Raw genomic sequence first — 27352 nt, 5'->3', positions numbered from 1 at the left:
AGAGGGTCTTGGAATAAATCCCCATAGATAAGGGGTTGATTGTGCATGTAAACTGTGTCTAGCACTTTCCTGGGACTTGTAACAGTGGACAATCAAATCAGTAGCTACCTTATTCCCATGGAATATATATCACTCTTCTTTACCTAGACCCAGGGATTGAGTTAACAGACTGCAACCTAGCATGCTGAGAAAACAGCTCCAGGCTTCAGGTCTGTCACCTCATTTTGGGGCACTGAGTTTCATGAATAGCCTTTCCATATACTGCAGGGAGGCACCAACTTAGTGCCTTGCTGTGCCCTGAAGACTTCTCTGCATTTAGCTCCTCAACAAGCTCAGTCTCTGACCCAAGACAGAGTGGCTTCTATTTTACTCATGCAGTCTACTTTTTGTGTCACCATGCCTGTGTTTTACTGTTTAAGTGTGCCCCAGTGTAGTGTCAGCATTTACAAACATGGTTAACCTTTGCTCCAAATGCAAAAAGAAATATAGTGCCTTGATAAAACCATGATAAAACCAGGCCACTTCCCAGAGAGCACTGGAGGGTGGGAATGGATGCTGTCAATCCTCTTCAACTTAGAGCAAAATGGCAAAAACATTCCAACTCAGCAGATGTAAAGTGCATTTTAATTTAATCAGTTGTAACACTGTTTAATTGTTTGGTCTTGCACGTGATTAGTATTACCTCATTCCCTGGAAAATACTGTAGAATATTTGAGAACTCAGGGATACAATACATACATGTACTCAGGCATATGACATTCAACACATGTTTATTTGAGAAAGCACAGGCTCTATCTCCACGGGGGGTGGTTATGTAGGAGCTCATGGGGGATGGAAGAAAGGAGGAAACATCGATTTACTCTTGTAAAGCACCAGTTATATTTGTGTTTCTGCTTTGCTTTGTTTTGTCTTGTTTTCCTATGTGAATCAGGTCTACCTCTTGAGATAGAGTTGCACAGCTGTATTAGTGTGCTGTGGGGTAGAAAGTATGTGCGCTAGAAAATCCAGTCATCTTGAGTTAAAATTCCTGCTTGAAATTTGAAGACCCCAGGGCTTTGGACAAATGACATCATCTCTCCCAAGCTCGGTTTCCTCTTTTGCAAAATGGAGAGAATTATGTATATCTCATAAGGTTGCTGTAAAGATTTAAAATAACATATGCGAAGTGTTTGGCAGAAAATCTCCTTTCCTCAACATGTACTCATCACTGGTGTTATTAGACCAGATAAACATCTTGAATCTTGACTTGATTTTGATTATAAAACTGGACTAGTTTTAAGTGAAAACTCCAAAACTGTTATTATTGTAATTCCAAAAAATGAATGGAATACGGAATTGTCCAAGAAGTTCATGGAATATTAAGAATGAAGAGCACCTTTAGGTGGCATCCACCTAGATTGAATGAGTGCTTAAAATAAAAGTAAACAAAACAAAACAAAAGAAACAAGACAAATAACCCAATATCTCTGAGTAACTGTGTCATCCTTTGGAAGTATTTCACGTTATGGTATCCATTTAGCATGGAGTGAATGGTGGTTTCTTTATGGAGAACAAAGTGCATGATGGATGGTCGTTAGAACATAAAACTTGGTGTGTTTTCTCAGAGTTCACCAAGGAAGTTCTGTGGCAAATAGGTGCTGTATTAGGACTCTCTGTACATTGGTGGAAGGAATGAACATGGAATTTAGCTTTCCAATTTGCCCCATGAAGTAAAAGACCTGGTTATTGGGTTTTCAAAGCGCTGTCTCTCAGGGAGTATTGGTTAGTTAACCCTCTTTTATTTCATAGAATTTTAACTCTGTTAAACTGACATCTGATGGTGCTCAAATCGTTTCAGCTATTTTCTTCTCATTGGAGAGGTTTACCATTGATCATGAAATGATCGTGCCCGTGGGAAATACTGCAGAAAAAACCTCAGCATATGGCCTAGACTTCTTTTGTAGTGTAGGTAATTGGACAGACATACACAGTCCTGACAGCCTCCAACCCACCACCGTGGAATTCTCTCCTTTGTGACCAAATTATTCTTTTATAAGTCCCTTGGCTTATGGAAGAACTATTTTCAAAATAGTCTATGACATATTTGTTGAATGACTCTAAGCCTTAAAAAAGCTTATTGTCTAGTTCTCAAGTTAAAACCAAATTTTAAAAATCTCTTCTTCAGAGGGGCTTCCAGAGGTGATGGAGGTGTTTATCACTTTGATTTTAGTTGTGGCTTCATGAGCATATGCATATGTCCAAACCCATCAAATTATCTCCATTAAATATGTACAGTTTTTTGCATATCAGCTGTATCTACATAAAGCTGTTAAAAATAAACTACTCTCTTCTTATACTTTTATTAAATTAAATTAAACAGTCAAGCTATTAACCATTATATAATTTCCACACCAAATCAAGGAAGGGGTTCACTCTTGATATTCTAGCCTATTAATATGCCTCATACTGATTTGTTATATTCCAGACAATGTAGCTTGATAGCAATATTCCCAACATAAAATATAATTATTGAAGTTGATTCCAAGGAAGTTTAGAATTTTCTTCATGGTCTGGGATGGTTCATTTTTAGGCCTCTTAATGTCAAGATGGGTAGACTAAGATAGCATTGCAAGGTGTTTTTCAGCCCTTTAATTCTTGTAGTATTTTCACAACAAATGTGTGTATATAAAAGAGAGACAGAATGAAGAATATCAGTTCTAACATTTTAAATTTTAAAAATATATGCCTGTTTTGAACTTCTATTTGCTAATGTTAATATTTTCCAGAATGATAGTTCATATTTGGCTCAATTGTCGGTAATTATTATAATGGAGATTAACTTATGTCTAGACATGAACATTTTGTCTTTGCTTCTAGTGGGATTATTACTTCAGAAATTTTAATACAACATGAGTATGAACCTTTGCAGCATACTGATATATCCCAATTTGACCATAACATTGTCTGGGTCTTACAGATCTCTTGTCTACTAACTTTGAGATGGCTGCTGAGTCTTAACTCTGTCTTTCACAGCTGAAAATATAAAACCTTGGGGGATTTGACTTACAAAGAAAGCTAGACTCTTTAAAATAAAACCCTTACTTTCCAATTATAAACAAAGCCAAAGAGAGAAAGGGGGGAAGTATTTAATATAGTCGCTGTGACTCTGTAGAGATTTCTTTGACAAACTAAAATTTTGAAAGCTGTTTTAAAATGCATAAAGGGCCAAAGTTAAGAACACATAAAAACAAATAGCAGGAACTTTCAAAAAGGTCTTTGTAAAGATAAAGACTTAAGGTAACTAGAGACATGTGGAAAATGCTAGGGGCCATTAAAAGCCAAGAAGAAGAAAAGAATGACTGCGATAGACTCCCTACTTGAGTCAAATGGATATTGTGAACAAAAACCAGGGAAAAGGGAACTAACAAACTATGACAGGATTTCAACGACAATAATCTTTAACCTGGAAATATAAAGGCAAATCGGGGAGAATTTCAGTCTGAGAAATTAAGGATGTGATCAGATAAAATATGGGACATAGAATGTGCCTCCAAATATATTCAGATTCTTCTTCATCTCCATTTCCAACACCCTAGTCCAGGTCCCCATATCCTGTCACTCAAATGAAGAGTTGGTCCCTTACATGGTCCCTTGGCTTCCACATTTACTCCCTTCCAATCCTGCCTTTCCAGAGCAGTCAGAGAAATTTTTTTAAAACTTTAAACCAGATTATGTTATGTCCTGCTAACAGTCCCATCCCTGATGTATGGTTCTTCCCTCTTTGTCCTTCACCCATTCTGTGCTTCTCCTGGCAACAAAAGCCTATGGAACTTCTTTTTGCTCAAAGTTTGAACACGCCAAACTCATTCCCACTTTAAGACCTTTAAGAGATCATGGTAGCTGTTCCTTCTACATGCAATGCTTTCTCTCCCAATATCCATCAGGTAGTACATTTCTTTTTTTTTTTTTAAGATTTTATTTATTTATTTGACAGAGAGAGATCACAAGTAGGCAGAGAGGCAGGCAGAGATAGAGAGAAGGGGAAGCAGCCTCCCCACGGAGTAGAGAGCCCAATCTGGGGCTCGATCCCAGGACCCTGGGATCATGACCCGAGCTAAAGGCAGAGGCTTAACCCACTGAGCCACCCAGGCACCCCTCTCTTTTTTTTTTTAAATTAACATATAATGTATTACTTGCTTCAGGGGACAGGTCTGTGCATCATCAGTCTTACACAATTCACAGCGCTCACCATACACATTCTCTCCCCAATGTCCATAACCCAGCCATCCTACTTCACCCGCTGCCCCCAGAAACCCTCAGTTTGTTTCCTGAGATTAAGAGTTTCTTATGGTTTGTTTCCCTCCCCAGTCCCATCCTGTTTCATTTTTTCCCTCCCTACCCTCCATGACTTCCTGCACTGCTTCTCAAATTCCTCATATCTGAGAGATCATATGATAATTGTCTTTCTCTGATTTATTTATTTCACTCAGCGTAATACCCCTAGTTCCATCTGCATCATTGCAAATGGCAGGATTTCAGTTTTTCAATGATTACATAGTATTCCATTTTATATATATACCACATCTTTTTTTATCCATTCATCTGTTGATGGACATCTAAGTTCTTTCCATAGTTCAGCTATTGTGGACATTGCTGGTATAAACATTTGGGTGCACATGTCCCTTCGGATCACTACATTTGTATCTTTAGGGTAAATACTGTAGTATGATTGCTGGGTCATAGGGTAGCTCTATTTTCAACTTTTTGAGGAACCTTCATATTGTTTTCTAGAGTGACTGTACCAGCTTGCATTCCAACCAAGAGTGTAGGAGGGTTCCCCTTTCTCTGCATCCTCGCCAACATCTGTCATTTCCTGACTTGTTAATTTTAGCCATTCTGAGTGGTGTGAGGTAATATCTCATTGTGGTTTTGATTTGTATTTCCCTAATGCCGAGTGATGTTGAACATTTTTTTCATGTGTCTGTTGGCCATTTGTATGTCTTCTTTGCAGAAATTTTTGTTCATGTCTTCTGTCCATTTCTTGATTGGATTATTTGTTCTTTGGGTGTTGAGTTTGATAAGTTCTTTATAGATTTTGGATACTAACCCTTTATCTGATATGATAAGTTCTTTATAGATTTTGGATACTAACCCTTTATCTGATATGTGATTTGCAAATATCTTCTCCCATTCTTCCATTTATCTTTTGGTTTTGCTACTGTTTTCTTTGTCCACCAGCTGAATATTTTCATGTCATCCACACTTCTGCCTGAATATCACTTTCTCAGGGACACTGATATCCTATGTAGAATGGTCACCCATTTGTCTGTGTGGGGACTAAGCACCTCATTGCTTTTCTCTCATTTGTGTCTATTGTCTTTCTCACCCCATTAGAAGGTTTACGAGGATAGGGACTCTATTTTAATTCATTGCTGTGTCTCCCTACATACAAGGGCCTAGAATAGTGCCTAGTGTGTAATAGGCTTTCAATAAAAGTTTTACATGACTGACTGACTGACTCAATGTATGAATGATTAAGAGCTGGAGGGAATCAGGAGTGCCTGGCTGGCTCAGTTGGTTAAGCACTGCATTCAGTTCAGGTTAGGACCCAAGGGTCCTGGGATCAAGGCTGGCGGGCAACAGGTTCCCTGCTCAGTGGAGAGTCTGCTTTTCCTTCTCACCACCCCCCTCAGTGCTCTCTGCTCTCTCTCATATTCTCTCTCTCTCAAATAAATAAATAAAATCTTTTAAAAAATTGCTGGGGAAAATCGAAGACAAAGAAGCTCAAAGCAAGTTAGGGTTGATGTTCAGGGGACTATTGGAAGAGGTAGGGTTGGGTTGGAGATTTTCCCAGGAGTTGGAAAGGTGGAAGAGAGACCTAGGCACATATTCTTTAGGATTGGTAGAATGGGATAGCCCCAGGCCTTTGAAGCTGGTGAAGAATGAACAGCCTAGAAAGAAACAAGCTTGCTTGTCAGGAAGCAGTAAGGAATGACAGTAAACAGAGTGGGGTCCAATTAATGGCAGGAGGGTTTGCAAACTACATAGGTCAGCGACTCTGGAAAATAGAGTATATTCTGTCTGAGCATGTTGTGTGCAAAATGAAAGTGTGTTTAATACAGAGAACATTTTGTCACCCCTAATTTTCTAAATGATTTCCTCACTTACTACAAACATTTTTGTTGTTGTTAAATGACTCTAAAAACCCTTATTATTACAACTGTTAATTCTACTGATGTTCATACAGACATAAAGTAAAACATTTTTCTCTAAAACTAATATACACTCTTCATTTTAATTTACTAGAATTAGGTTGTAGTATTACAAAATTCTATTTTCAGAGAAGGTCAAAATTAATATATGGCTTATTTCATTTTATTTTCACAAAAGAACCATGAAAGACATTTCATAATTGGGAAATGTGATAGTTCCTCACAGAGTTTATATTTCCTATCATAAAGCTTGACCAACCTAAAAGCTTAAAACCAGAGTTTCTTTATAGAATAAGAAAAAAAAAAGCATACAAATAAAAACTCTCAATCATTTTTAACATTTCAAAGATTCAGTATGTTAACAACTATTACTTAAGTCACTTTCTCATGCCAAGGTCATCTTAAGCTGCCTCGGTCAGGATTGAACTTGACTGACAGTTTTGAACCAAATGTGTGCTGGAGGCCTTCATTCTTAATTTGCATGCTTCCTATGCAACCTTGGACTAGCTACTTTAGCTCAATTTCTTCAACTGTGAAATGGATTCAATAAACAGTGTCTTTGCAAAAATGCAAACTGTAGCTGAAATAAGCCGTATGCTAATGATGGCCTTTCTGACAGGACCTTCCTAACCTCTCACTTCTATCAACACTGAGAAATGCTATTTCATAAAAATCCCTCAGATTTATTTAGGTTGAGACTTTTTGCTCAGAATGGCATCTCTCTCACAACAAACACATGAAGACCCAGTAACAGTGAAAAATTTCAGCATGGAAAACTAATAATAACAACAAACTTCTTGATGCAGAAGGGCATCTAAATGGAGCTGAGTCAGAATGACAGACTTAGCTTTGTTTAAGAAGAACAGCTGCCCAAGGAGAGGTAATGAGGTATGGGATAGTATGCCTGCAAAGAGTCTTAGGGTGCACCCCACAGGAAAAAACCAGCTACTGGTCTTTACCCCTATGGAACTGCTCTGAGAAGTGAATTACTATTTGCTCTGTTTTTTTTCTGAAGCCCTAGGATGTTTTCTGCCAGGATCCCAGAACAAGACAGATACTACAAATCCCAGGAACAATGGATCAAAAAATGGGAGGAATTTGGCAGTCATAGACTGCATTCTGGGGGATGGAGTCTTTAGGAGCAAAGTCCTGGAGATGGGGCTGGCAGGCAGCAGAGAGCAGTGGGTGCTCACTGCACCTGAATGGTATAGATAAGGTGGGGCTTGGGTGTGGGGGGATCAGGACATACAGTGCCCTTCTGGAGGGCCTAGAGCAGGTTTGAGAGACTGGTGTACTCACAAGAGGAAAAGAAGTCATCGTCTTCAGGAATCCACAGGAGGAAGCAGCAAAATGAGAGGTAGAGTTGGAAATGTCTTAGAAACAAAAACAAAACGTAGATGAACATTCATATATAAATTGGAGCAGTGCAAAATACCAACACCTAAGAATGAGTCTGTGGTGTGGTGTCTGCCCGGAGTGATCCCCAGAATGAAAAGAGAGAAATGGAGAAAAGAGGGCAGGGGTAGAGAATCAAGAACAGAAAGTAAACCAAGGTGTTTTGGAAAAAGAAACAAGAGAGTAGGTAATAACTACCTCTAAAAAATGATGGAACAAACTTTCTAGAGTTGTGGAAAGACTATCATATATAAATGAAAGGGCTCATCATGTTCTACACAAAATCAGTGGAAAGGGACCTACACTCAGATACACTTTGGCTGGTTTCTGGAATGCTAAGATAACCCTGAAGAGGTCTGTGCAAAAGAAATTATGCTGCCAAACAACACAAGTAATTTACGTAAACATATTGACACCAATTCCAGTAGACTTACATTGTCCAAAAGAAATTTTAGTACTTATGGGCTGGATGCCATATTCTGCTTTACTCTGTAAGGGAGCCAAGTAAATAGTTTCAAAACTTTGACTTCTGGTTTGTAGAAAGGGCGTAGAGATATTTACTTCTTATGTTGGTTGTGGGCATGAAGATATCAGCATCTGTGGCCTCAGTGGTTGATGAAATTTCAGACTCTAGGAAAGGTAGGGAGAGTGAGTTCATGTGTCAAGTTGGAAACATTAGTGTGAACTCATGACCTTAAAACGATGCGTATTTTCTGGTCTGTCCTCACTAATTGTCCCTACAGTGGCCATGTTGCAGCTCTGCACCTGCAGCTCTGATGTGTCCCAAAGTGCCCATTATTTTGTCTCTAATAATGCACACCACTAAAAAGAATAAGTATACTTAGGCAGGAAATTGATCCTCTGTCTTTGAGCAAAAACCAAACAAATAAACAAACAAAAACAAACAAACAAAAAACAAAAACAAAACCCAAAACCACCTCAAAACACCAAACCAGAATTGGTCTGGAATATCTTCTTATTGTCTGGAATCCCAGTGATAACTTCAGAAACGTCAAGGGCAGTGCTTAAGGACAGAAGAGCAAATTTAAAGGGGGCTTGTACGAGCTAAGATGGAATTACCATCTTCTTAATAGTGATAATAATCATAATAGTTAATTGAAACAAGTGAAGACTATGAACAGCTATGAATTAGTAATTATATTCAAAAGAGAAAAGTGAATGTAAAATGTACAAAATGTAGATGTAATACAAAGAAGGGCATATATATAAGTGTATGTTTAATTATTTATTGATTTTAATAAATAAAGGAGTGTTAATAAATGGGATGCCTGTAAAGCCCTGTGCCATGTGAAATTTTAATAAATACATTTCTATAAAAGATATAAACAATCTGCAAAATGCAACAGAAAAAATTACCCAGGAAGTAGCATATCTGAGAGTAGCAGGAATCGTCTTTCAATATATCCACCATGATTTTGGATAATTTTGATATTATTTAGCATAGTTTTTATTACCTGGAATATAAAAGGAAGAAATTAGAAAAAACGACTCATTAACAATTTAAATTATGAGTAAATTCCAACTCTCTTACATTCTGCAAATTGTTTATATCTTCTATAGATGCAAATGTATTAAAATTAAAACTGCACATTTATTTTATTGATATCTTGAATATATGAGTATTTTGTCTCTTATTTTAATTATGTATCTATTTATAAGCACAAAAAATGTATGCATTTCTATCTGTGTGGGAAGGATGAAAAAAATATAGAGAATTGTGAGTAATGCAAGTAATCCAGGAAAAAGTAGGTATTACACCAAGGTGAAGAAGGTCTCTCTTTGCCCCACTAACATTAGAAAAGCCAGGGGAAGCAGCCGGTCACTGTGTGCTGCCAACTGGCGAATTAGCCAAATGCCTGGAGAAATCATGCAGAAAAGTTCTCTTATCTCCCAAGAGATGACACCCTCCAGAGGGCCTTGCTAATTGTAATAAAAATGCTGGTAAGTACGTGTTTTTTGGCATTTTGTTGTCATGTAATGATAGCTTCACAGGAAGTAGCAAAGGACATTCAGAGAGATTCCCATGCACCCCAGTTTCCTTCCCATGGATTCATCCTACATAGTTACAGTTCAGTATCAAATCAAGACTTTGACATTGGTACAATCTGTGTGTATAGTTAGTTACATGTTATTCTTTCAGGTGTGTGGATTCATGTTATCACTATCACAGCCATGACATAGAACTATTATATCCCCCCAAAGATCTCTCTTGTGTCATTTCTTATAGTCTCTGACTCCACCCCCACACATGCACCACCACCATTCCTGGAAAAATACTATCCTGTTTCTTTTTTGTTTGTTTGTTTAATTATTTTTTTTTAACATATAATGTATTATTTGCCCAAGGGGTACAGGTCTTTGAATCAACAGGCTTATATATTCACAGCACTCACAATTGCACATACCCTCCCCAATGTCCATAACCCACTGTTCTGTTTTTAGTCTCTATTACCTTGTCATCCTGTGAATGTTATATAATTGGAACCATATGGCTACCTTAGGTTTTTGTTTTCCATTTTTGTTTTCCATTCCAAGCACAATGCCCTTGAGATCCACCGAAGCTATTGTCTGTATCGGTAGTTCATTCTTTTTTATGGCTGAGTCATATGTAAACTACTAGTCAATGTAAACTACTCTACCATTGATGAAACTGGAACCTAAATACAGAATTGGTTGCAATCTGTTTATATTTGTCCAAAATGTCTCAAAATTTATGAGGAAATTCAGGAAAAGTACCTCTGCTGTTGGAATAAGTAAAAGATCCGTGATATAGGACAATGACTTTAAAGATCAATCATACAACCCTTATAATAAAGCTGTTGGCATTTGTTTCCCAACAGAATTCATTCACTGTCAAAAATAACAAATGGCATGGAGTGCCTAGGTAGCTCAGCTGATTGTGTGTCTGACCCTTGATCTCATCTTGCTCTTCATCCTCAGTGTCCTGGGCTTAGGTTCCACACCGGGCTCCAGGCTGGTAGTGGAAACTACTTAAAAAAAAAAAAAAAAAAAAAAGAAAGAAAAAGAAAAAGAAAACCAGATTGCATAATAAGGTAAAAGCCATTTTTTCATTAATTAAGGCTGTATTAATTGGATTGCATAATACCACTAAATTGTTTAAAAAGCAGCAACTTCACAGTATGACTAACACTTTTTTTCTAGTTACTGGGGCTCAGGTATTTACCAGAAGTATGCCATAGCAAATTATCATAGTTTTGCAAATTATTATCACTTTTTCATCCAGCAAAATTTTGATAGAAAGCAAAGAGAATGAAGGAAACATATGAAAATTTAAACTATCAAATTAAGTTATTTATTCAACAACTGTTGTTTTCATTTTTACATGCCAAATGTTTGTATGTATTAAGGATAGAGAAAGGAAGACAAAGCTTAGGTCTTCAAAGAGTTAAGAGTACCTTAAGGAAGATAAAGTCAACAACCAAAAAATACCAAATCCTGACGTTTTCTCAATACATTGAGGCTAGAGTCGGTAAAGTACCCACACTTAGTTTAAAGCTAGTAGCTTCTAAGTCTTTAGAGACTCTGGGTAGACAATTGTGTGAGAAGCTGTTTACTCTGACAGATGAGGTCAGTGTCAGGGACTCAGGACTGGGAAAACCTAGTCACATCTGAGATAATGAGGTTCTTTAAACGTTTTAAAATTGGTTATACCAGGGCTTTTGAACTTGGCTTGTGACTGACTGGCAGCAAGAATAGAAAATAAGGCATTCTTCAATTCAGGCACTCCTGTCTAGCTTCAGAAGGAAACCTAAATATTCTAGGGCATAAAGGTCTCCCCTTTTGAAAAAAGTCTACATTTACTACTTAAGCCAGGAAAGTGCTCTTTCCAGCTCTTTCAAGAGGAAGGACGTTGCTGGTATATAGAAAAGCCTGCGGAGGTGCGGGTGGGGGTGGGGGGACAGGGAGGGACAGGGAGGGGTGGTGCTTCAGGAAATGTACTCACGAGTGGTAACCTCTAAAAAATTATGGGAGCATCAGGGCTTCCTATCTCTTTGGGAGGGGAGTGCACTGGGACCGATTAACATCAAGAATTTTTGCTTAAGATACGTGGAGGGGAAAGCATCTTATTTTCATTGTCATATACAATATAGCAAATTGTGCTATGGCTTTGGATATTTGCTTGCTCTTAGTGATGTTGATTACTTTCTCTTAAAAATGTACCCTGATAATTTTCAGTGTTTCTAACATATTAGAGCTCAAGTTTCCAGTCTATACCTCTACATTACTGTCCATAATATTCTTTTGAAAGGTGATAAATATGTAAAATGAGATATCCTGTATAGATTAAGAGGTTGAATGGAAATGAAATGCCCCCAGATGGGATTTCAGAGATCACAAAGCTAATTTGTGTTCCAGTAGGCTTTTTTCAAAACTATGAAATTGTTCTTAAACAGAGAAAAGAGACTGTAGAACACGAAATTTGCTTCTAGAATGGAATTGTTTTAAAAAATAACTCATTTATCGAAAAATTACTGAAGTCTGCATGAGGAGATTTAGCATCTCTGAGTTAGAAAAATCCAACTGGTCAGTATTTACACATGTAAAAGTGTCTGGATTAAGATCTACATCTAAAAGTAGATACCTGATGGTAACTATATTTGTGGTGAACCCAGCATAACATGTTGAATCACTCTATCTACTATACTCAAGTAAAAAAAATACAATAAAAAAAACTTTGGTTACAAAATTTTTCTTCAAACAAACAAATACCCAACTTTTGTATCAGCATGGATGGGACTGGAGGAGATTATGCTGAGTGAAATAAGTTAATCAGAGAGAGTCAATTATCATATGGTTTCACTTACTTGTGGAGCATCAGGAATAACACAGAAGACATTGGAAGAAGGAGCAGAGAAGTAAGTTGGGAGAAATTGGAGGGGGAGACAAACCATGAGAGACTGCAGACTCTGAGAAATAAACTGAGGGTTTTGGAGGGAAGGGGAGTAATGGGTTGGGTGAGCCTGGTGGTGGGTATTAAGGAGGGCACATATTGCATGGAGCACTGGGTGTGGTGCATAAACAATGAATCTTAGAACACTGAAAAAAAATAAAACAAAAACAAAAACAAAACAAACCCTAAAGCTGAATACCTGAAGAGGGATATTTTTTCTATAAAATTTTTGTATGATTATTCACAGATCCACCAGCCATGTTGTTTTCCCAGACAATACAGGTTATTCCTTTATGTTTCTGTAACTGAACATTCTCTAATAGGCTATACAACTTTTAGCATACAAAAACCTTCATATTTGAAAAGACAGGATATGCATTGTATTGTGCAGTTTGCAAAGGGAATGCATTTTTTTCAACCTCATTTTTCAGCTTTGAGAATCTTTTCTGCTATCTTTTTGCATGAATATTTCCATTTTCACTGACAAATAAAAATGTCCTTTCTTGTGATAATCCTCAAATTCTTTTTTGAGTACCCCTCAAATTACTACCTAATTTTCCCAACTATTTCAATCAAGGGAGCTCCAAGTAAAGTGGTAGTCTGAACACAAGGCACAGTATAAGTCCTGGTTATTCTTTAGAGAACTCTCTAAACCTCTCTACCTGTTTTCTGAGACCTGTATGGACAGTCAGTCTATGAATTATAATGTGTTTTAATGAGATTATCTAATTTGGTCCTTACAAAAGCCCTCTTTATACAAAAAGAAACTTGAGACTTGGGGATAGGAAACTACTAGCCTCGGACCTGGTTGTCCTGTTTTTCCTCTTGCGCTCTGCTTCTGATAACTGGACTCTAATCTAGTTAGGCCCACCCTGTGGTCAAGAGTCCCATGCTTAGAAAGGGGAAGCCTCCTACACTGTTGGTAGGAATGCATTCTGGTGCAGCCACTCTGGGAAACAGCATGGAGGTTCCTCAAAATGTTGAAAATAGAACTACCCTACAACCCAGCAACTGCACTACTGGGTATTTACCCTAAAGATACAAATGTAGTGATCCAAAGGGTCATGTGCACCCCAATGTTTATAGTAGCAATGTCCACAATAGCCAAACCATGGAAACAACCTAGATGTCCATCAACAGATGAATGGATAAAGAAGAAGTGGTATATATATACACAATGGAATACTATGCAGCCATCAAAAGAAATGATATCTTGTCATTTGCAATGGCATGGGTGGAACTAGGGAGTACTATGCTGGGTGAAATAAGTAAATCAGAGAAAGGCAATTATCATATGATCTCCCTGATATGAGGAATTTGAGAGGTAGGTCGGGGGGTTGTGTGGGGTAAGAAGGAAAAAAAGAAACAGGATGGGACTGGGAAGGGAGACAAACCATAAGAGACTTTTAATCTCACAAAACAAACTGAGGGTTGCTGGGGGGGTGGAGGGTTAGGGATGGGGTGGCTGGGTTATGGACATTGGGTATGTGCTATGGTGAGTGCTGTGAAATGTGTAAGCTTGAAAATAAAACCCCTTACAAATAATACCCCTGGGACAAATAATACAATATATGTTTAAAAAAAAAAAAAAAAAAAAAAGAATTCCATGCCTGGGAGTCCTGGTGATGCTGCTGGTTAAGGACTTGATGGTGGAGAAATTGATCACCTTTGGCTTTTCTCCTTCTCTCATCTGCCCAACTCAGTGCTGGAGGGTGAAAGGCACTAAGAATACTTGTACGATGGAAGTAAATGGACTTTAGTTTCCTTCTTCCCACTGTATTCTTCACCTACTTCCTTCCATCTCCCTTTAGTAATAATAATAATAATTACTAAAATCAGCACTATTTATTAAGGACCTAATAATGTGTTTATTTGACCATTTTTTGCTAGTTAATATGTCCCCAGTCCTCATAATCTCCCAGTAAAGAGATTCTTAATCACTGAATTTTTTAAATGAGGAAACTGAAGTTTAGAGAGAACATATCACTTCTTCAAGATCCCAGTGCCCAAGGTTCTCAGGGTTTGAGTTTTCAGTGGATCCCTCTGCCACGAAACCTGTGTGCTTACGTGTGACACTAGACACCTCCAGCTGAGGAGTTGCTCCTAGTCCATTTCTTGGTGGCAGCATCCACTTTTATGAAGTACTTATTTATACTTGAAAGGATACTAGCTTCCATGCAGACAGAGAGAATGCAACCCAGACTTGTGAAATTTCAGGAACAATAAACTCAGACTCAAGAAGTACATTTGCTCTTCTTGGTTTTCTTGTTACCTGCTCTGCTTGTACTGAACCACCTCATACTTTTCTTATACTCCTACTTTGTTTATTTCCCATTTTGAATGGATTGGATTAGAGGTTCACATGAATGTGAGAGCTCTGTTTTTCCCCTGTTCACATACGCTGGCTTAGAAATAGTGTTTTTATGGCATAAAAATTTGTTAAATGTTTAAACGGTTTAATTTACCTAGTCCAAATTTAAGTTGCTCTTGGGAGTAGTATATATGATAAACAGAATTATTCAAAACATGTGACTATACAAAGTGCTTTGTTTCTTTACTTAAATTCAGTGTAGACTTAATCTATTTTTGCTAATAATTTCAAGTACCCAAATCAGACATTTCAAATGACAATTTTTTTAATCTTTGTGTTCTGGTTATGTAGTGGAAGTTTATTGATATTATAAATGTCAATATGTGACTTTAAAACAATGAGAATGGACTATATTTCTTCTGCCTTTCTCTTTCTAACCCTCTCTCTCTCAATCCATATGCTTCTTTGGTCTTTAGGTTGAAGATAATTTTATTTTAATCTGTGACTGTAGACTACTTTAAACATAATTCCCTTTCTGGAGAATAACTGAGCCATGATGTGGTCCATCTGTATGATGAAAAGCCATCCTATGTTATGGAATAACTGTGTGTGTGTGTGTGTGCGTGCATGCACATGTGTGTGTGTTCAAGTGTGGAAGTTAAATGCAGAATACTAAAAACAGTTATGTGCAAGAATAATTTCTTAACATATTGCATTTGTACTTTATTAAAGCTGAAGTAACCCAGGTTGACTATATTAAGCCAGAACAAAGAGGTCCAAATCAGTTTGGTTAACATGTTAAAAGTAATTTAGGAGCAATCTATAGCACTATCCAGACTGTGGTATAATCATTTGATTCTGATTTTAATTGTCCAAACCATGCATGCTTGGTATCTGAGTAATGATTTTGTTTCTGGACCATGGCACCATTTAGGTTTTGATGACAAATACCTGCTTTTACCAGCAGGGTTAGATATAGGTCTTATCAATTTCAATTTCATATATCAATTTCATATATCATATATCAAATACTAGTTTAATTCCTTCTATGAATGCTGGACCCTGTCTTCAGATTCATCTTGTTTTTACTTTAGGTAGATTTAGGCATTTTCTATTTAGCATATAATTCTGATTGATAAAATGATGGCTGCTCATACTCATTGAGTGCTATAGAACTTTGTAAGATTGATACCATTATACTGACCAGATGGGGAAACCAAAGCTTGGAGGAGTGGGCATACTTGCTGCCATTTACACAACCAGCAAGAGCAAAGGAACTTTCAACTCCAGAGCTCATTTCAAAAACCAGGGTTTTAGCCACCACACAATTTCGTCTTTTCACTGTTTTGGGATATGGCCTTTATTTTCATTCCTGTGTCCTACTATCTGCAACTCTAACTCTGTAGGATGTTAATTATCTGTACAAAGCATTGATGTTAAGATTTCTACATGATAGTATTTTTATAATCACTTTGTTCCAGAAATAATAGGAGTGGCCCAATTATTTAGCTCAACTGTGTTGACCTCTGCATCCTGACTGAAAGGCATTTTGGCTGGAGGACAGAATTTCTTCCCAACAATTATCACCAGTGCAGAAACCCAAAATTACACTACCAATAAAAAATATATTAGTAGAAAAAAAGTGTGGCAAGTCTGCATAAACTCTGAAGGAGTAACTTCTGGTGGCAATGTGAATGTTTATAGTAATACCACAGGGGAGAAAAGAAGTTAGGTGGAGGGAGACAAAATACCAGAAGGCAGGTAAGTAACATTGTTTCTAATTATGGTGTCATATAGTGTGCAATTTGAGTACCTTAAAATAGGGAGACTAGCCTGATTTATTTAGGTGGGCCTCATCTAAATCTTATGAGCCCCCCAAAGCAGACATCTTTCTCCAGCTGGTAGCAGAGGGAAAGCCAGAGATGCCAAACAAGAGAAGGGTTCAGTGTGCCCTTTGTTGGCTTGTGGGTGAAAGGGCTATAAGTCAAGGAAGAGGAACCTCAGTTCTAAATCTGCAAAGAACTGGATTCTGCCACTAGCTTGAATGAGCCTAGAAGCAGAATTCTCCACAGAGCCTCCAGAGAAGAGCCCAGCCCAGCCCATACCTTGAGTTCAGCTTGTGAGGCGCTGAGCAGAGAACACAATTGAGCCACAAGGTGTCTGGATTTCTGGCCCACAGAATGGGAGGCTCTAAACGTCCTTGTTTGTAATAGAAAACTAATGTAGTATATAAATGATCAATTTTTTCATATGGCCTTTGTAAGAATTTTCAAAAGAAAAATATTGCTCATTCTGAGTAGTGAATGATATGTGAGAATATTTATCATGCCAAGTAATTAGTCATTTGGTGAGGTGCAAAGCGATATAAGGCAGGATTACTTGTTAATCATAGTCATAGTCTTTCCAGTGCCACTCTATTTCAGGGCTACTTAGTTAGCCCTAGTTTAAATCCAGAAGCATATATGGTTTCTTTTCCTCAGGATTCCACTTTAATGGGAATATCCAATTAGATTGTTTTCTTCAAGTCTAAACTATCAAATAAGTAGTATATATCAATCATTACAATAAAACATTTATTTTGCAAGATAATAATGAGTTGCTAAAAAAAATTACTGAAAACTAGCTAGATTTCATCTATTGGTTTGTCCATGGTCACTGGATTCATGCTTTGCTATATATAAGATCATTTCATAATGTTACAAGTAAACAGTTCAAAGGAAAATTAGTTAGGAGTACATATGTACTGGAAAACAGATACTGAGTTCAAAATTGGATATGAATTTTTGACTTGAAAAATCAAATCAGAAATCTGGGGACTTTAATTTCTCCTTTTCCCTTCTTGTTGCAGATTAATCTTAAAGATATTGGTGAAATCTATAAAGTACGCATTGGACATGACAACAGTGGAAAGGATCCTGCATGGTATCTGGAAGAAATTAGGCTTGAAAATATAGATACATGTGAGGTGTATTGTCTAGCTGTTGACTCCTGGATAGCTGAGAATGAAAATGGTGGAGATCTATGGAAAGAAGTGCCCATGGCAAGAACTAATAAAGCACCTTTACCAGGTATATAATTTCCTTTCCTTTGTATATGTATTAAAAATTAAAACAACTGAGATGATTTAGAATGGAGATCAGGACCCTTTTTCTGGGAAGGGCCAGACACTAAATACAATACGGTTTGTGGGCCATAAAATCTCTCCAAACAGCTCAGCTTTGCCAGGGTTGTGAGACAGCTGCTATAGATAAAATGTAAACTGACAGTATGGCTGCATTACAATAAAGCTTTGTGGACACTGAACTTGGACTTTCATATAAATTTCATTTGTTAATAAATAGAACTCTACTTTCAATTTTTTTTTTTTTTTTTTTTTTTTTTTTTTTTACCATTTAGAAGTGTAAAAAGCATTCTTAGCTCCTGCCTTGTTTAAAAACATGTGCGGGCAGATTTGACCAACAGGCCATAGCTTGCCTACTCCTGATTTAGAATATTAGGTTTTCGGGTTAGCTCTTGTATGGCCTTTCAAAGGTGAAAACATATATGCAAGGATGAATGTGTGTCAACAATTCATCTTTCTGTAAACAGTTTTGCTAGCCATTTAAATGTGGCTTTTCTCTTGTGTTCCTATGTTAACAAATGTCAGTAATCATGAATTCGGAAGTGCCTGAATTCCCTTCCCTAGTTTTGTTTTATTTTGCATAAAAGTGAACTCACATACTGCTTTAATTGTCTCTCCATCCACTCCCTGCCTCTTTCTGACAACTACCCTATTTTTGCCTCCACAGCCATAGCGAAAATGTTCTTTCTCAATGGATACTAATGGCCATTTTGTTCCAAATTAAATGAGTATGACTCTGTGTGTGTGTGTGTTTGGTGTTCTACACCTGTCTACTATATTTGACACTGATGATCCCTCATTTTAAGAGGAAGAGATTTCTAGAGGCTCTGTAATCAGACTCACGGAGTAAGGGAAGTATTTAGCTATGTCATCCTGGGCAAACCACTTAGCCTCTCTTAGCCAAAAATACTTTATCTAAGAAAGGAGATAAAAAATAGTTCTTATGTCATAGGATTATTTTAGGGACATGAGATAATGCAGTTAGTCTTTAGAATAATGTGCTTATGGTACTTTGTTCCTGGTACATAGTAATCATTCAATAAATGGTATTACCAACATTGTTATTAAACATCACTCCAATCCTGGCCACTATCACATGATACTGACCTAGTTCTTCACTGTTTTCTCTATTTTTTTTTTCCTATTTCTATCACTAGCTCTATTTCTATCTTGGTTCTCCTTCCTTGAACATATGGACTTAAATGCTTGATTCTTCCCTGCCCTCTTGAGCCTCCTTCTAACTTCTGTTGTTAACTGTAACACTTCATCTTTAGCCCTGTCCTCCTCGCCGTGAGCCCCCGTGTTCCATTAGGTGATGCACCACCCGCCATTTCCAACAACCATCCATGGTCTGTTTAGCCATTCCACACAAGTAAAGGTAAACACATGTATACAAACAGGTAATAGGTGCCAAGTGTTGCCAGGAGTATGGAGAACCAGAGAATAGAAACATGATTCAGATAGGGCTTCCATTCCCCAGAAGTTATTCAGTTTTGTCATTTCAGTTCTTATTTTAGCTGTATTTTAGCTTATGGTAGCTCTCTTTCTGCTTTCTCATCAGTTTCTTCTCTTCAGCTTCCCTCACACATCTTCACTCCACAGCTCATTGAGCTGTGCTTTGAGCACACCACATGCCCAACAGAATTCACCACCGCAGCTCCTCCACTTCAGCCTGTTTTCTGTAAACCTACGTGGAGAGCCTGGCTTTTCTATACCAAATTCACATTGATTAGCCTCTCTCCCAGCATGGGGCCCATTGTACATATATTCAGTCCCTATTAGATTGATGCATGGCACAGGACACATGAGCTGTGTGTCTCAGAAATACTTGTAGATTAATTCAGATACAGAAAAAACATTTAGGATAATAATAGCTTAATGAAAGGAGAAAGATTTAACACTAATTCTTTGTATATTTATATATTTTCACAGTTTATGAAAGTATTTCCTCATAGAAAATCTCACTTAGTACATAAATCCCTAGATCCTAACAGTTTTAGTTGCCCTGCAGTTATATGAGAATGGTAACAGTGTTCAGGAATATCAGAGAGACGGAAATGGAAGATAAAAGGGTCCTAAGAAATTGAGAATTACAGGTCAATACCTCTGATGAACATAGATACAGAAATCCTCAACAACATATAAGGGACTGAATTCAACAATACATTAGAAGAATCATACAGCATGATCAAGGGGGGATTTATTTCAAGGGTGCAAAAATGGTTCAACACCTATAAATCTGTTAATATGCTATGCCACTTTAACAAAAATGAAGGATAAAAATTATATGATCATCTCAATAGATGCAGGAAAAGCATTTGACAAAATTCGACATCCATTTATGACAAAACTTTCAAAAAAGTAGGTATAGAGGGAAGGTACTTCAACATAATAAAGGTCATATATGACAAACCCACCGCTAACATCATGCTCAATGTTGAACAGTTAAAAAATCTGGAAAAGGATGCCCAGTCTCACCACTTTTATTCAACATAATATTGGAAGCTCTAGCAAGAGCAATTAGGCAAGAAAAAGAAATAAAAGGCATCCAAATTGGAAAGAAAGAAGCAAAATTGTCACTGCTTGCAGCTGACATATTATAGACAGGAAGCCCTAGAGACTCCATCAAAAAACTATTAGAACTAATAAATGACTTAGGTAAAGCTGCAAGATACAAAGTCAATACACAAAAATATGTGGCATCTTTTGACACTAATCACAAACTCTCAGAAAGAAATTAAGAAAGCAATCCCATTTACAATTGCATTGAAAAGAATAAAATCCATAGGAATAAATTTAACCAAGGAGGCAAAAGAGCTGTATGTTGAAAGTTATTAGACATTAATGAAAGAAATTGAAGAAGACACAAATAAATGGAAAGCTATTTCAGTTCCAAAGCAATCTTGAGAAAGGAAAACAAAGCTGGAGGTATTGCACTTTCTGATTTCAAACTATATTACAAAGCAATCACAACAGTCTGGTATTGGCATAAAAACAGACCCCTCAACAGAGCAAAATAGAGAACCCAGAAATAAACCCACATATATGTTGTCAGTTAATTTATGAGAGAGGAGCCAAGAATATACAGTAGGGAAAGGAAAATCTCTTTAATAAATGGTGCTGGGAAAACTGGACAGCTACATGTAAAAGAACAACATGGGACTACTATCTAACACCATACACAAAAATTAACTCAAAACAGATTTAAGACTTGAACATAAGACTTAAAACCATAGGGACATATGGGTTACTCAGTTGGTTAAGCATCTGCCTTCGGCTCAGGTCATGATCTCAGGGTTCTGAGATGGAGCCCTGCATTGGGAGCCTGCTTCTCTCTTTGTCTGCTGCTTCCCCTAGTTGTTATCTCTGTCTCTCTGACAAGTAAAGACATAATGCCTTAAAAAAAAAAAAAAAAACAAAAAAAAAAAACAAAAAAAAAAAACTTGGAGCCATAAAACTCCTAGAAGAAAATAGGAGGTAAGCTCCTTAACATAGATTTTCATTATTTTTAAAAATCTGACATTGAAAGCAAAAACAACAAAACAAGGAAAGAAAAGCAGGATTACATCAAATTAAAAAGCTTCTGCACAAAAAAGAAAACAAGCAACAAAATGAAAATGCAACAAAATGCAACTTGCTGAATGGGAGAAAATAATTGCAAATCATATATTTGACAAAAGGCTAATAATCTAAAATATATAAAGAACTCATATTACTTAATAGGTGAAAAAAATCCAATTAAAAAATGGGCAGATCTAGATAACAAACTTTTCCAAAGAAGTGATGTATGGCTCTGATGGTAGCTATACTTGTGATGAACATTACATAAACTTGTCAAATCATTACCCATGGTACCTGAAACTGATGTATATTGTGTGTCAACTGAATGTGGCCATTCAGATGGCCAACCAGTATATGAAAAAATTCTCCAACCATAATTATCAGAGAAATGCAAATCAAAACCAATAAAATGTCACCTCATATCTGTTAGAATAGATAACATATCTATTATGTTAGAATAGATAATATCAAGTGTTGGTGAGGATATGGAGAAAAGAGAGCCCTTGTATATTCTCAGTGTTGGATTGGTGTAAGTACTGTGGAAAACACTATGGAAGTTCCTCAAAAAATTTAAAATAGAACTACCATATGTCCTGCTATTTTACTTCTGGGTATTCATCCAGAGAAAATGAAAGCACTAAATTTGAAAATATATGAAGACCCCCACATTTATTACAGCATTATTTACAATAGCCAAGATAGGGAAACAACCTAAGTGACCATCCATGGATGAATGGATAAAGAAAGTTTGGCAAAATTATAATATATATCAAATATATACCAATAATTATATCAAATAATTATATATATCAAAATTATATAGATATTATACTGTATATGGTATATAATTACATGTGCTAGTATATATATATATATAGGTATATATAGTATGATCACATTCATATAATTATATAATTACTTGGTATACTATGTATAATATTACATATATATTATATAAATATAAAATGAACTATTATTCAGTCATAGAAAAGAATGAAATCTTGCCATTTGTGACAACATGGATGGACCTCAAGGGCATTTTGGCAGGTGACATAAGGCAGACAGAGAAAGGCAAATACTGTATGATCTCTTTATATATGTGGAATCTAAAAACAAAAAACAAGAAAACTCCCAAGCTCATAGATATAGAGAACATATTGGTGGTTGAAAGAGGTGGGGATAGGGGATAGGAGAAATGGGGAACTTTATTTTTCTTATTTTAATAAATTGAGTAAGGAACATTTTTAAAAGACTCAGCATGTTCTGTTGCATGAATCATTTTAAACTGACGTAAGAATGTTAGAAATACAGATGATATATGAGGAAAAATCAGAGCTGATATCTAGAATTTGGGGAAAATATTTAGAATCCTACTATTCACCGTGTTGCTAACATCTCTCAAAAATCCATTCTGTTTTTCAAAAATGCCATATCCATCATCTATCTATCATCTATCTATCTATCATCTATCTATCTATCTATCTATCTATCATCTATCTAAACACCCAGGTGGCTCAGTCCATTAAGCATCCCACTCTTGATTTTTGGCTCAGGTCATGATCTTAGGGGTGTAAGATTGAGCCCCCTGTCAGTCTCCAAGCTGGGTGTGAAGCTCGCTTAAAATTCTCTCTCTCAGAAAGGGGAATCCTCCTACACTGCTGGTGGGAATGCAAGCTGGTGCAGTCACTCTGGAAAAGAGCATGGAGGTTCCTTGAAAAGTTGAAAATAGAGCTACCTTATGACTCAGCAATTGCTTTACTGGGTATTTACCCAAGAGATACAAACGTAGTGATCCAAAGGGGCATGTGTACCCCAATGTTTATAACGGCAGTGTCCATAATAGTCAAACTATGAAAAGAACCTAGATGTCCATCAATAAATGAATGGATAAAAAAGATATAGTATAAACACACACACACAGAGAGAGAGAGAGAGAGAGGAATATTATGCAGCCATCAAAAACCAAATCTTGCCATTTGCAATGACATGAATGGAACTAGAGGGTATTATGCTATGCAAAATATATCAATCAGAGAGGGACAATTATCATATGATCTCACTGATTTGAGGAATTTGAGAAACAAGACAGAGGGTCATGGAAAAGGGAGGAAAAAAATGACAAGATGAAACCAGAGAGGGTGATAAAACTTAACAGATTCTTGGCCTCAAGGAAATAAACTTGTTTGCTGAAGTGGAGGGGGTGGGAGGGATGGGGTGGCTGGGTGATGGACATTGGGGAGGGTATGTGCTATGGTGAGTGCTGTGAATTGTATAAGGCTGATGATTCACAGACCTGTACCCCTGCAACAAATAATACATTATATGTTAATTTAAAAAAGAAGAGTAAAGGGGCAAAAAACCAAAACCCAAAATTCTATTTCTCTCTCTCCCTCTGCCCCTCATCTGGCCTCTCCCCCCACCCAAAATGATGTATAGAAGGATTTTGAAATCAATGGTACCAATAAAAATCAGAAGAAGTCATATTGGAGTGCTATATTAGTTATTTCTTAAGTTATAGTGTTTTTAAAAACTGCATTTTTAAAAAATGAACTTTATTTAAACTCTGACAACTAATGCGTATTTCTTCCAATTGCTTCTTTGACATATGCACAGTTTGTTACATATAAAAAAAAAAAGTGGAAAGGAGTTGTATTTTTTTTTTTTTAATCCAAGAAACAAAAGAAACTCCATTGTGCTTTAAATGAACTATTGATTTTGGGTTCATTTAACTTTAGCAGCAGTAAAGACTCAGCATGTCTTCCCTGCATCAGTCTGTTCATCCTTTTCCCAAACTAGCTAATGAAACTTGATCCATTAGCATTTCCCGTTTAAAGGGCTAATTTCTTAGCTGAAACACCTGAGCCTTTTTTAAAACATTTTCTCCTCCAAAATAATATAATGTAATACATGATACCTAGAGCAAATCTGATCCAGCCATTTTTTTCCAGTTCTGACAAATTTATCTAGCTGCCCCTTTCCCAGTTTGATTATTTGCTCATTTAGAGGAAAATCATCCAAATAAGAAAATGAAAAGATAGTGACACCTCAATGTTCAGGTTTAGCTAGGGATCAAAACCTGCTGGAGAGCAAGAAACAGTCCAGGCATGCTGAGTATTGCTTTTGGAAAGTCATTCTTGGTGCCAAGAGGTTCATTTACTATTCTTGTGACATCAAGGAAAGCCACAGCAGAATCAAACCACTGAATTGATGCTTCTCTGGTTTGGGTTTGAAAGGAGGACCGAGGAGGGGTTGACCTTCAATATTTTGGGATTGTCGGTTCATCTGTCAAAATATTCTGAAGTTGGCCCAGGGAAGAGCACAAAGAATGATTATAGAGGAACTTCTTTTATAAAATGAAGCTATTAATACTTAGTTTTGCCAGGCTGGATAGAGTCCTAGGGACACTTGAGGGTTATATATTTTTTTAATTTAGTAGCACAAAAAGAGTGCTTTTCCTTGCAGTTGGCACTTATACTCTGAGCCAATTAATTTTGTGACTTTGCCTCTTGTTTTCAAAAGATTACTGGAATGTTTTCAAAAGAAAAGGTTTTTTTTTTTTTTTTTTCTTGAAGCTATTCGTCTATAAATCATCACGCTTTGGGGGCTGAGCTGGATTGCTGGTGAGATCAGAGCAGTCTCCTCTTGGAGACCAGCACTACCAAGCTGAGCCTGTTCACATGCACAGTTTCCACACTTTTCCTCCAATTTGCTCACCATCTGCCCTGTTTGTGGAGAAAGGCACCAAGAGCTGTTGATCACCATTGCTTGGTTGTCCTTAACGATCTTTAGTTAATGGCCTGGTGGGTGTGCCGGGGGCGGGCAGGGGGGGGTCGGTGACAAGAAGGCTGACTCAGCTGACAGTGACCTTTTCACAGGTTCTGCTACGGGCTTTCTTCAGGGGAGACCCATGATAATGGGAGGGGAGGTTTGAGGCCACAACCGTGGCCAAAGAATCGTTTGATGCTAGGTTTTGGTAAGCCTGAAGGAAGGATGGTTCACTTCCAAAAGAAATAACTCTCAGAGAATCTAAGAAAGTACCATCATAATAGAAATGCATTGGCTTTACAATATTTATATTTATCAGATTTTAAGTAGTGAGAAATTAAGTGTCTTTCTGAACACTTACAGACAACCTACAACAAACGTTGGATGATAACAGCTGAACTAAGTTTGAGAAAAACAAGCCAGCTTTCTGTAATGCTTCAGCTTTTACCACACTACCCATGCTCGAGGGGAAAATGTAGGCTTCAGAGACAGACAGACCCTTTTATTGATGAGACGTCTGACATGCCGAGAAGGGGAGTCGCTTCCAAACCTCAGTCTCAATCACGGGGTTTGTGAACTGGAGCAAGTTACACAAGTTTTCTCAGTCAGCCAGTTTGTCTGTAAAATGGAACATATAATACCTATTGTCAGTGATCACCACATAAACCATGCAAACCAGGACATTTCTGAGAGAGAGGAAAGGCTCTGTTAGTGACGAGAACAATGAACGTCAATTGGGACCATTCCAAGGCAAAGCAGAAATGGGGTCACCCACTGGGTTTTCTCTAGGAAGGTATGGATATGGTATTTTTTTTAAAAAATATTTATTTATCTGACAGAGAGAGAGAGAGAGCACAAGCCAGCAGACAGAGGGAGAGGAAGAAGCAGGCTCTCCGCTGAGCAGGTCCCCGGGATCATGACCCGAGCTGAAAGCAGATGCTTAACCAACTGAGCCACTCAGGCACCCCTGAATATGGTATTTGTCACAAAGCAGGCACTTAAAACACACTAATTTCTTTGTTTTCTCCCTTCAACTTGTTTTTCCCTCCTGCTTCCTTCATACCATATAGCTGCTATCATGAGGGGAGGGCAAACACAAGGAATGATTTAGGATTAGGAAAGGCTATTATTCTCAATCCCACAGCCAGAACGGCCTTCTGAAAGTATTAGTCAGATTGTGTCACTCCTTTGCTTACTACAAACTCCATTGCTGATGGTGCCAGGCAAGCTGTTCTCTCAGCACTTAGGACTCTGCCCTTCTACCGTATCTGCTGGCCTGTGCCTTCCCCAGGCCTCTGCATGGCCAACTCCTTCACCTTTGTTCAGGTTTCTGGTCCGAGGGACCTTCTCCGTGAGGCTGACTGATTTCCTTCCTTCCTTCCTCCCTCCCTCTCTGCCTTCCTTCCTTCTTTCATTTATTTATTTGAGAGAGAGAGAGAGAGAACACTAGTGTGGTGGGAGGGGGAGGGGGAGGACAAGCAGGATCCCCACGGAGCAGGGAGCTCAACAGGGCTCGATCCCAGGATGCTGAGAGCATGACCTGAGCCCAAGTCAGAGGCTTAAGTGACTGCGCCGCCCGGTGCCCCACCCTGGAGACCTTCTCTAAAATGTGAAGAAATTCCAGTCCCTTCCCATCCTGGCACTTCTCTCTACAGCTCAAAAGTATTTCTTTTTCAGCAATAAGATCAAGGTTTTCAACCAAGAGACACATAAAGATTCAGTCCTAAACCTCCAATGTCCGTGATCTTGGGCCACACACCTTCAGTGCAGACTGAAGTGTCTGCACGTGTTTAACACTGAATCTCATTTACCATCTGTTTCTGAGATCAGATTTCTTTGGGCCGTTTGTATCAACATGAGCACACCATGATAAGTGCTGAGAAAGCTTAATTCTCGGTGACCTGAGAGAAAGCACTAAACAGTCCATTAATTAAATCAAATTAAAACTTCAGCCAAAGGGTTTGTTTGTCTTGGAGAATTTCAGCTGCACTGCCTGGAGAACTCTATCAGTACTAGAGCTGATGCTCCTACTCGGGAGGTGGTACAGGCAGCCCTCCATGCTCACCAGCACTGCA

General features: G+C 37.6%; 1 protein-coding gene across 10 annotated transcripts in view; it reads left to right on the top strand.

Moving 5' to 3' along the window:
• RP1 (RP1 axonemal microtubule associated) overlaps positions 1-27352 on the top strand; it is a 357833-nt gene that overhangs the window by 305593 nt on the left and 24888 nt on the right. For all 10 annotated transcript variants that reach the window (XR_014308427.1, XR_014308428.1, XR_014308429.1 and 7 more), the window contains exon 23: positions 17679-17898. Coding sequence is in view for 7 of the 10 variants with exons in the window: in XM_082719229.1 (XP_082575355.1) it covers positions 17679-17898 (220 nt within the window). In the remaining 3 variants the exon portion in view is untranslated. The remainder of the gene's footprint in view (positions 1-17678; positions 17899-27352) is intronic.

The sequence above is a fragment of the Mustela nivalis genome (genome assembly GCF_964662115.1).
Source record: "Mustela nivalis genome assembly, chromosome: 2".
Lineage (NCBI taxonomy): Eukaryota > Metazoa > Chordata > Mammalia > Carnivora > Mustelidae > Mustela > Mustela nivalis.
This window is presented reverse-complemented; position numbering and strand designations above follow the sequence as displayed.